The 11,313-nt window shown below is 49.6% G+C and overlaps 1 protein-coding gene across 1 annotated transcript in view; it reads left to right on the plus strand.

Annotated features, from left to right (window-relative positions):
• Nucleotides 1-11,009, plus strand: part of LOC127650809 (C-type lectin domain family 1 member A-like) — a 30,472-nt gene extending 19,463 nt beyond the window's left edge. Inside the window, exons 10-12 of the mRNA XM_052136446.1 lie at nucleotides 10,222-10,331; nucleotides 10,554-10,691; nucleotides 10,919-11,009. Coding sequence (XP_051992406.1) covers nucleotides 10,222-10,331; nucleotides 10,554-10,691; nucleotides 10,919-11,009 — 339 coding nt within the window. The remainder of the gene's footprint in view (nucleotides 1-10,221; nucleotides 10,332-10,553; nucleotides 10,692-10,918) is intronic.
• The last annotated feature ends 304 nt before the right edge of the window (nucleotides 11,010-11,313 follow it).

An 11,313-nucleotide genomic window follows, 5' to 3' on the forward strand; every position in this document is an offset into this window, starting at 1 on the left:
TTGGATGTGTGCTTAATGAAAACGTCTAGGTTACGTATGTAACCTCCGTTCCCTGATGTAGGGAACGAGACGTTGTGTCAGAGAAGCGACACTAGGGGTCTCTCTTGAGCACCGATATTCACCTCTGGACTATGAAAAAAGGCCAATGAGAGTTGGCAACCAGTATTTGCATGTCCCGCCCCCGGACATACGGGTATTTAAGCGGCGCAAATACGGGAGTTCATTCAGGATTTTTCTGAGGAGGTGGAAATGGTCCGGCCACAACAGTGGCTCGGCTCAGCGACATGGCAGGGGAGACACAACGTCTCGTTCCCTCCATCAGGGAACGGAGGTTACATACGTAACCTAGACGTTCCCCTTCTGTCGCTCTCTCCACATTGTGTTAGAGAAGCGACACAAGGGGTCCACTTATAAAAGCGCCATGCGCTGAGCCATGTACGTGAACTGCTGATACAGGAGCGAGCAGGTATTCTTACGTGCAGGACGACCAACTGTATCAGGCTGCACGTACCCTTCCCCAATGCCCCATTTAAGCCATCAGGATTCCTTATCGTTACCCTGGAGGGGAACAAGGTGCTGGCCGCCAACCTGGGAACGGGCCAAGAATGGCCGGGCCTCTTATCTCTCTATGTTTCTCGCATAGAGCAACTTAGGCAGGGGCCCTTACACGCATTGAGGGAAGGGGGTCTTAGCCCTTATTCAGGAAGGAGAAGACCCTGCGGAGGCCATGCCTACCCGAGAGGGGAGGCAAGTTTAAGTGGCAAAACCATCAGAGGCCTGCTTAGGGCCTATGTGGAAAAGTCGGTGCGGTGGTGGATCCAGCCTATAGAGGGGGGAACATACAGCATGGCAGCCAAGGCAGGCATGACTGCCTAAGGGAAACACGGGAGTCAGCTCGCCAGAGGGGACAGAACCGTGGTGTTACACACAGGGGGAGTCCGAAGGAGGCCTTACCTGTGGAGCACCTATACCAGTACAGGGTAGCTTACGGTACCCACAGTGGCTTGACCCACGAGGGCTAGGGAGGAATCGACCAGTGTCCCACACCTGAGATCTCCTGGGAATGAAGGCGCACTGTTTCCCCTGGTTAGGGGGAAGGGCGCTAGGTGCAAGCGATTCACCTGGTCAGATCGTGGGCGTGCCACCGAGTTCTACGGGCTCAGTACCTGAGAGAACACGGGACGATACTGACTCAACTCGGAGATTGTAGAAAGTGCAAAAGTGTTAGGTGTTGCCCAGCCCGCTGCTCTACAAATGTCTGCTAGGGCAGTGCCCCTAGCCAGTGCCCATGAGGACGCAACACTCCTGGTGGAGTGAGCTCAGACCCGCAAGGGGGGGGGGCACGGCCTGGGTGTGATAAGCCAGGGAAATGCCGTCGACAACCCAGTGGGTGAGTCTCTGCTTGGAGACAGCATTCCCTTTCTGCTGTCCCCCAAAGCAGACGAAGAGCTGCTCAGAGCGTCTGGTGCTCTGTGTGCGGTCCAGATAAATACGTAAAGCACGTACTGGACACAGCAGTGAAAGGGCTGGGTCTGCCTCCTCCCGGGCAGCGCTTGCAGGTTCACTACCTGATCCCTGAAGGGTGTGGTAGGAACCTTGGGCACATAGCCCGGTCAGCGGTCTTAGGATCACAAAAGTATCTGCCGGACCGAACTCCAGGCAAGCGCCGCTAACAGAGAACGCATGCACGTCCCCCGACCCTCTTGATGGAAGCGGTAGCGATCAGCAGGGCAGTCTTGAGAGAGCTCCAGCTGAGTCAAGCGGCTCGAAGGGGGTCTCTGGAGGCCCGTGAAGCGACTACCGAGAGATCCCAGGAGGGGAACAGGTTAGGCCGGAGTGAGTTATCCTCCGGGCACCTTTTAGGAACCTGACGATTAAGTCGTGGCTTACCAAGAGACTTGCCATCTACCGTGAACGTGGTGGGTCAATGAGAAGCGGCGACATACACCTTGAGGGTGGAGGGGGACAGCCTCCTCTCCAGCCTCTCCTGAAGAAACACGAGCACTGACCTAACTGCGCACTTCTGTGGTCTTCGGCTCGGAAGAACACCAGTCCGTGAACAGACGCCACTTTAGAGCCGTAGAGATGCCTGGTAGAGGGGCTCTGGCTTGATTGATTGTATCTATGACGGTCGGTGGTAGGTCGGCTAGATCTTCCGCGATCCCGGCCCAAGGGCCAGACGTGGAGGTTCCAGAGGTCTGGGTGCAGGTGCCAGAGCGTGCCCCGGCCCCTGAGAAAGAAGGTCCTTCCTCAGGGGAATCCGCCAGGGAGGGTCAGGGAGCTGGAGGTCCAAAACCAAGTCCGGGTAGGCCAGTAAGGGGTTACCAGAATGACTTGCTCCTCGCCCTCCCTGACCTTGCATAGCACCTGTGCAAGAAGGCTCACTGGGGGAATGCGTACTTAAGCAGCCCTCAAGCAGGCCAGCTGTGTGCCAACGCGTCTGCCCCGAGGGGAGCCTCTGTTCGGGCATACCAGAGCGGGCAGTGGGAGGTTTCTTGGGAGGCAAACAGGTCTATCTGAGCCTTGCCGAACCGGTCCCAAATCAGCTGGACCGACTGGCGGGCAAGCTTTGTCTTGACAGCGCGTCCGCTATCACATTGAGGTTGCCGGGGATGTGAGTGGCGCGCAGTGACTTGAGTCGCTGCTGACTCCAAAGGAGGAGACGACGGGTGAGCTGTGACCTGTGGAGGGAGCATACTCCGCCATGGCGGTTTATGTAGGCTACGACCGTGGTGCTGTCTGTCCTGACTAGGACGTGTTTGTTTCCGAATTAACGGGAGAAACTTCTGCAGGGCCAGAAAAACAGCCAGCAGCTCTAGGCAGTTGATGTGCCAACGCAGCGGGCCTTGGTTCCGCCGGCCTGCGGCTGCGCGCCCGTTGCATACGGCACCCCAACCCAATTTGGAGGCGTCGGTTGTGACCAGAACGCGTCAGGACACCTGCTGCAAGGGTACTCCTGCCCTTAGGAAGCAGAGGTCTGTCCAGGGTTTGAAGTTTTGGCGGCAGGCAGAGGTAACTTTTATGTTGTGCGTGCCGTGGCGCCATGCTCGCCTCGGACTCGAGTCCGAGCCAGTGCTGAAGTGGTCTCATATGCATCAACCCCAGCGGCGCAGCCACCGCTGAGGATGCCATATGCCCCAGGAGCTGTTGGAAACGTTTTAGCGGGACCATGGCACCTGGCTTGAAGGAAGCGAGGCATTTCAGCACTGACTGAGCACGCCGTTGGAGAGACGTGCTGTCATTGGGACTGAGTCTAACTCCAGACCGAGAAAAGAGATGCTCTGGACCGGGAGAGCTTGCTCTTTTCCCAGTTGACCTGAAACCCCAAACGGCTGAGGTGGCTGAGCACCTGGTCTCTGTGTGCGCATAGTAACTCTCGGAGTGGGCCAGTATTAGCCAGTCGTCGAGGTAATTGAGTATGCGTATGCCGGCTTCTCAGAGCGAGCAAGAGCAGCCTCTGCGACTTTCGTGGAAGACGCCAGGGACAGAGACAGGTCGAAGGGGAGGACTTTGTACTGATATGCCTGGCCGTCGAACGCCAACCTTAGGAAGGGGCGGTGTCGAGGGCTAATTGAGACGTGGAAGTACGCGCCCTTCAGGTCTACCGCTGCAACCAATCTAGATGCCGGACGCAGATAGAATTTGTTTCTGGGTGAGCATTTTGAACGGGAGTTTGGACAAGGTCCGATTGAGAACTCGCGAGGTCCAAGATCGGTCGTAAGCAGCCGCCTTTCTTGGGTACAACGAGTAAGGGCTGTAGAAACCCTTCTTCGCTTTCGGTTGGAGGGACAGGCTCTATCGTGTCCTTTAGTAGAAGGGAGGCGATTTCTTCGCGCAGGGAGAGGGCATGTTGGCCGTGTACTGCGGAAAAATGTACGCCTACAGGGGGCGGAGACCTGGCAAACTGAATTGCATAACCGAAGTCGAATGGTCCGGTGCAGCCAGCGTGACGGGTTGGGCAGTGAGAGCCACGCCTCTAAACTCCGTGCTAGGGGCACCAAGGGGACGGGTTTTTGGACGTACTCGGTGGGGCTTCGCGAGCGGTGCGGAACAGGTAACGCGGCGCCGGGAGGCAACGTGGCGCCCGAGGCTCTGGTGCTGAGAATGAACTCAAAGCACTTACCTTGCTCCGCGCACCCGCAGGGGCGGGTTCGTGACTGAGGAGGAGGTCTGATGTTGGCGCCCTCTGGACTCGCCTGAACCGGCCGGCCGGGAACAGTCGTGGCGCTGAAGGCGGGACACCGCGCACATGGAGCCGCGACTGTTGAGGCCTGAAAGCAGAGTGCCGTGAGAACGGCATTTGCAGGCCATGTGCCCCAGAGACAAAGGAAATAGCTCTTTTATTGAGATTTGGGTACCGCGAGCCCGTGTTAGGGGGTGCGGCAAATGAAAAAACAAAGGATTCTCCTCCCGGCCCTCCACCGGGGACGGAGCTGTCTTACCACCTCGGAGCTAACGCCTTGGGCTCTGGGTGCGTTGTCTCAGGAGCTCTGGGAGCCTTCCGGGTCCTCGAGGGGGTCCGTGAGACAGGGGCGGCGCTTCCCGCGGTTTGCTCGACAGCTGGGACTGAGAGCTGGGCCCGGGTTGAGGCGTATCAGGGGTTTGCCTTCTGGCCGTGGGAGGACGCCCTCGGCGCGAGCAGACGGGCATGGGCCATGGCGGCAGGCTTGCGGCGAGGCATGATGTGAGAGATGGCCTCCGCCTGCTTCTTCACCATGGAGAACTGCTGGGCAAAGTCCTCGACGGTGTCGCCGAAGAGGCCGAACTGGGAGACAGGGGCGTTGAGGAAGCGAGTCTTGTCAGCTTCACGCATCTCGACCATGTTCAGCCACAGTTGACGTTCCTGGACCACTAGCGTGGCCATCGCCTGCCCGAAGTGCTTGGCGCTGTGACCTTCAGCCGCCTCAGGGCGAGGTCGGTCGCTGAGCGCAGTTCCTGCAGCGCAGTCGGGATCAGGGCCACCCCGTGCATGTCGCTGTAGTGCCTTGGCTTGGTGGACCTGCAGGAGAGCCATGGCATGCAGGGCGGAAGCGGCGCGTCCGGTGGCACTGTAGGCCTCGCTGTCAGCGAGGAGGTTGCTCTACAGGTCCGGGAAGGGAGTACGGGCGACCTCGCCAGGTGGTAGGGGTACCGGGCATAGATGGATCGCAACCGCCCTATCCACCTGGGGAATCGCCTCGTACCCACGGCGCTCCGCCATCGAGGGTGGCGAGGGCGGACGCAGCCTGTGGCGATGTGACGAGTGGAGAGGGTGCTCTCCACGAAGACGCCAGCTCGTCATGCACTTCCGAAAAACGGACCGGGGGCGAGGCTGTGAGCGCACCCAGACCCCAGGAACCAGTCGTCGAGCCGTGATGGTTGTGGGGAGGATGGAGGGTTCCAATCCAAGCCCATGCTGTCGGCTGCCCGAAAGCATGTTCGTCATCTGTGCGTCGGCCTCAGCCTGGGCGTGCAGGCCCGAAGCGGCAGCCCAGGGGAGTCCTCAGCATCAGATAACCCGCCCTCCGATGCCGCAGCGAGCTCATCGGCTTCCATCGCAAGAGGGTCGGCCGACTGGCTGTGAGGCGAGTCACCGCTACCTCGAGCATGGACGGGAATCAACGAGCGTGTCGGGCGCTGGTGGTCCGAGGGGCGCACCGGCGGAGCTGCACCCGCTGCCATCCCCAAATCGCCTCCATCGCCAGCCGCATCGCCCTCAATCCCGTGGGAAGAAGGAGCGACACGGGGCGGCTGGAGTGGCTTGCTCACGGTTGTAAGCAAGCCGCGATCGCAACGTTAGTCATGGTCATGTTCTCGCAGTGAGAACATGAACCATCCACAAACGCAGCCTCGGTGTGATCGCTACCCAGACACACGAGACAGCGCCTGTGGCCGTCGGAAGCGGAGAGCACTCTACCGCATCCAGAAACAACACAGGGGCGGAAGGGCATCTTTATAAAGACGCGTCCTTAAAAGGACGTTCAACGCCGCTGTGTTTTGCTCTTTTAGAGTAAATTACTCTTTTAAATGAAATCACTCTTTTAGGGGAAAAACTCTTGAGAGTTTTTAAATCTGCACTGTCAATGCGCCCAGGGGCAGGAATGCACAGCCGTGCAAACAGGAGAAAGCCGCTGTTGTGCGCCGTAGAATCCAACAGCATGCAGCAGAGGGATAACAGGAACTCGGTGTGTACACGTAGCAGTTGCAGACACGACCATCGGCTCCGAAGAAATTTTCTGAATGAAAAATACTGCAAATAGTGGTTGCCAACTCTCATTGGCCTTTTTTCATAGTCCAGAGGTGAATATCGGCGCTCAAGAGAGACCCCTAGTGTCGCTTCTCTGACACAACGTGGAGAGAGCGACAGAAGGGGAACTTGACTTACAAATGACATGATTTGAGTTTTTATTATATAGATAAAAACCTATTTTCTGTTATTTTTTATATATGTTGTATTATTTTTTATTAAAAACATAAATATTAATGTTAAAAATAAAATAAATCTGCAAATAGAAATGAAAGGTACTTTGACAAATACTGTATGTACAAAATGATGTAAATAAGCAAGTTTACATGCAAACCAATGCACTGATTACTCAGCATTGACGGCGCATTCTGTGATAGATGGGTATTCGTGTCCCACATGCATCCAAAATTCATCCGAAGACACTTCTCAATTTTTTTATTTTAAAGTGCGATCCATACAGAGTTCCGCCAGTTCTTCTTGCACTTAGATTGGCAACATATTTGCTGATTCTGATGAGAGAGGGTTAAAAGGATCACGGATCCAGTCAAAGTTTTCATTAGCAGTGGGGAAGTAAAACTCAAACCTTTCCTGTAGCGTTTTCAGATGTTCAGCTTTTAAGAGAACTGTTTACGATTGCACGCACACCAGTAGGCTACAAAGGGCGGAGCTGAGCAGAGCGGGCGATTCTCTCCTGAGAACAGTCGGGTAAATAAATATTTAAACTTTAAATATGTATGAAATATATCAGTGTTTTTTCACTTATTTATTTTCATTTGGACATGCTAATATGTTGGTGTTTTGATATATATTTAAAATATATGCTGTTAAAGGTCATTATATAGTACGATAGATATTTTAGTCTGTTTAAATTGGATAAAAGCTGAGATTCTGCGGCACCCCTAGCCAGTTGTCATGGCACCCACTTTGGGAATCACTGGTCCTCCTGTCTGTTTTAGGATTTTGCGTATGCCCACATGAAATAACTGATGATACGTGTAGCCACCAGAACAACAAGCTTTTGACCCGGAACTTTTTCAATCTAATAACGCGATGCCGCAGCACCATTGTGTTTTATGAATTGTGTTTTATTATTATTATTATTTGTTAGAAATAAAAGTCTTCCAAACCACAGTGCCTTTTCTCTCCGTCTTTTATTGAGTCGTGAATGAATCAATACAAAGCATTGAATCCAACGTTGGGGAGCAAACAAATATGCAGCTCAGCTTTTCCAATATGTGGCATGCAAAGATATACTACAATAGTGAAGGGGAGTTCTCATCACTAACCAATCAGAGCAAACATTACCTCATACAGATATCACATATAACAATTCCATATGGCAAAGGCTCCTTCGAATCCTTGAGAGCCTTCGGACCTATTCCATACACACTAATACAATCTACACACAGACACAATGTATACACAGAGAAAGAAAGGAGGGGGCTCCTTACAGCGCCATCCTAATATGGAACAGATGTTTGATACTGCACACACAGCATTTCTCTCTTGGACAGAGCTGAGATATAGAAAACATTTCTTACATTATTTAAAAAAAAATAACAGAGATTCTCTCTAAACGTGCATGGAGATTCTATGGGGAGCACTGGCAAGACAGACAGTTCGACTGAGCTGATCCACCAATCAGAACGTTCGTTTCAGACGCGATATTTTTTAACCAATCATATTTTCCGTTTCAGTAAGGGGCGGGACACGTCCAGCGTCTAACACACAAGCGTCTCTGGAGAAACTCTCATTTGCACTGCATATTTATTTCCCTGCTAAACGTAAATATATGTATATACATTTAAATGTAACTTATTAAATTAAACTTTGTGAAAATACTGCATGTTATTGCACCTCTGATTTTTATTTGTATGCTCTTTTTTAATTTTTTTGCCCTTTACTGCTTTCCGTGGGGTCTTTTTCTCGTGATATCAAATATTTGATATTTCTAAGTAGGAAAACAATTTCACTCTACACAGAAATGCACATAATAGTACATAAATAAATAAATAAATAAATGACATACATTTGTATTTAGGCTATATGTGGCAATACAATATAAAGTGTTAATGTGAACATTACTACACTATATAATAACTAAAAATGTTATTTTAAATTACCCATTTTATCCAAAGTAATCGCAAATTTTTTTTTACATAAGTATCGGTATCGACGATATTGGACTTGAAAATATTGGTATCGGATCGAAAAGAAAATAAGTGGTATCGCCCATCCCTAACAAGCACATATATAAGGACAATCTTTATATTTGTTGGGAAGTTTCTAAAACTTTATTCTAGGCCTAGCTTCCAGGGCCGGCCTGACTTTGCCCAAAAAACATGCCTGCAAGGCCCTGTGAAAAAGTGTGTAATTCATGAACATTTTATAAATCATATTAGGAAATAACTGACTTTTATTTCAGAAATTTTATGAAGTTCTTTGAATTGCAAAACTCCCCTAAATGCCCCACCACTGTGCTTAGAACTGATCATTTAACATACAAATCACAATGATGGTGATCACCAAAAACAATATATTCCAGGTTCAATACAAGTTAACCTCAATCAATAGTATTTGTAGCATAATGCTGATTACCACAAACAAAATGTATGTTGACTTTCCCATGCTTATCTTAAGAACAGGAAAAATCTGTGTTACAGTGAGGCACTTACAATGGAAGTAACTTACAGCCAATTTTTGAATGTTAAAATAGTAACTTTTTCAAAAGTATAGTCACAAGATACAAACAATATGTGCGTAAACATGATTTAGTGTGATAAAATCACTTACTAACCTTTTCTGTGTAAAGTTATAATCTTTATTGACATGTTGATGTAATGTCAAGAAACCCTAAAACCCTTAAATTACTGTAAAAATTTCAATTTAAACAACATTATAGCTCAATTATACATAAGTATTAACTTAAAAATAAATGTAAGAGCTTTTATAAAATTAGAAGTTTCACATTTCCGCCTTTAACCCTGTAAAGCCTGACATTTTAAAGAATTGTCCGGAAATTCTACTTCCCCTTCTGTCACTCACTCCACGTTGTGTCGATGTAGTGACACTAGGGGTTGCTCCTGGGGGCACCAGACATCTCTGATATTTGATAAAAGGCCAATTGAAAATTGGCAAGTGGAATTTACATGCCTCTCTCATGGACATACAGGTATATAATAAGCTGGAATGCAAATTAAATTCAGACTTCTTCTTCAGAGCCAAGCGGTTGTATTCACTGAGCTGAATTACTCTGCCGATCCATTAATCTCTGAGTCCAGTAATGCTATTGGATTTATGCCGCATTACAGTGGTTTCTCCCCCTCTTGCACGTGTTGGGCACTGCCCACGTGGGGACAGCGTTCGTGGACGGCTCATGTTCTCACTACGAGAGCATGATTATGGCAATGATGCGACCGTGGCTTTCCCCAGAGAAAGCCCCCATGGACCTCCCATTCCCCGGCACGCTCGTTTGCCCAAGCGAGTTCTGCGATGGGACCACCGGCTCGTTTCAAAGCAAGTTCACAATCCCGTTTACGGCTCGCGAAGTGGATGAGCTTTCGATTACAGCATTGGAGAGCAGGTTGGTTCAGTCTGACGCCATGCGCAGCTGACGGCCATGCTTACCCGGGCGGCTGCGAGCGTCGGGCTGGAGTGGATTCCTCCGCTCCCCCCCTTAACCCTTGCAGCTTGACGATTTGTCCCAGGGCTCCAAGCTCCAAGCACCAATCACGGCTGCACCCAGCCCCTGTACCTTTCTTCCCGGAAGTGCATGATGAGCTCATGTGATAATTTTTACTGCCAGGGCTCCTCCGCTCTCACTATCCTCGATGTTGGGGCTGCCAGGGGGTGCTCGACTTACAGTTGACTCTGCATATTAAGATGGTGTGCAAGAAAGAGTTTCAACATAAAAAATACACACATCACCATTGAGTAGCCTTTAAAAACTTGACTAATTGTGTGACAGAATAACCTTGGTGCATTTTCTCCATTAGGAATTCCTGGCCTCGAAAATTAACGTGACTCACTGGATTGGTCTTAATGATCTGGACACTGAGGGACGCTGGGTCTGGGTGAATAACCAAACTCTAGATACACAAGTACAGTAAGCACTCTGCATGTGTGATCTGTGTTTTTGTTTGTCATAAATGTACAATTTATTTTCCTTAAAGTAATGACAAATATCAGTTTCTGGATGACAAATTACAGAGCTGTGAATTTATAACAAGAAACAGAACCATTTGGAAAAAAAAGCATTAAAAAAACACAATCATCCAAAAAAGGAAAATGTCCTTTTATACAGATTGCTTGTTTCTGTATCTTAAAGGTTCTGGTTCAGTGTGGGGCAAAGAGAACCTGATAACTGGAAGAAAGATGATCCTTTAGGAGAGAACTGTGCAAGTCTGGGAGATGAGAACGGCAATTATAACACTTGGTTTGATGCTTCTTGCAAAAAACATAAAAGGTATATCTGTGAAAGAAATATGAATTTACCTCCATCAGTGAAATGAAAGATGTCCGTTTAGTGAAGACCGTAAAAAAAGGGGGGAAAAAAATCGGCAAATTGTCATGATTCTTGGAAACCAGGCCACCGCATATAGATGCACGCTTCACTTCTCTTTTGCTCTGCAGCTCGCTCTCGGTTCCATCAAAATACTTGGTAAATCACGCAGCCATTTTTGCCCGTTTTAGGTGTATTAAAAGTCTGTATTCTGGGAGGTTTATTCAACCCAGGACAACTCACATCAACAGCAAAGATCTTACCGTTGGACCAACACATTGACTACATTTACAAGGACACCAAAAAGCGGTTTATTTCAAGAAAGAGGGTTACTAAGAGAAACAGCATTCCTCTTTACATGCACTGTATAAGTGGCGTACTCTTTACCCCCATATACATGCGGCTCGTGGTCAGAAGCTGCTTTCTCCACAGCAAATGTAATTTCACGTGAAGCTTGCGTAAATAACAAACATGGCACACGAGGGAAACTTCACTATTTTATTCTTTGTTGCTTTGCTTAATTTCCAGATATTACAGAGTTTTTGCTGTGTTTGTTTCCTTAACTTGCTATTGTGACCTGCAGCGG

Source organism: Xyrauchen texanus, chromosome 10 (genome assembly GCF_025860055.1).
Source record: "Xyrauchen texanus isolate HMW12.3.18 chromosome 10, RBS_HiC_50CHRs, whole genome shotgun sequence".
Lineage (NCBI taxonomy): Eukaryota > Metazoa > Chordata > Actinopteri > Cypriniformes > Catostomidae > Xyrauchen > Xyrauchen texanus.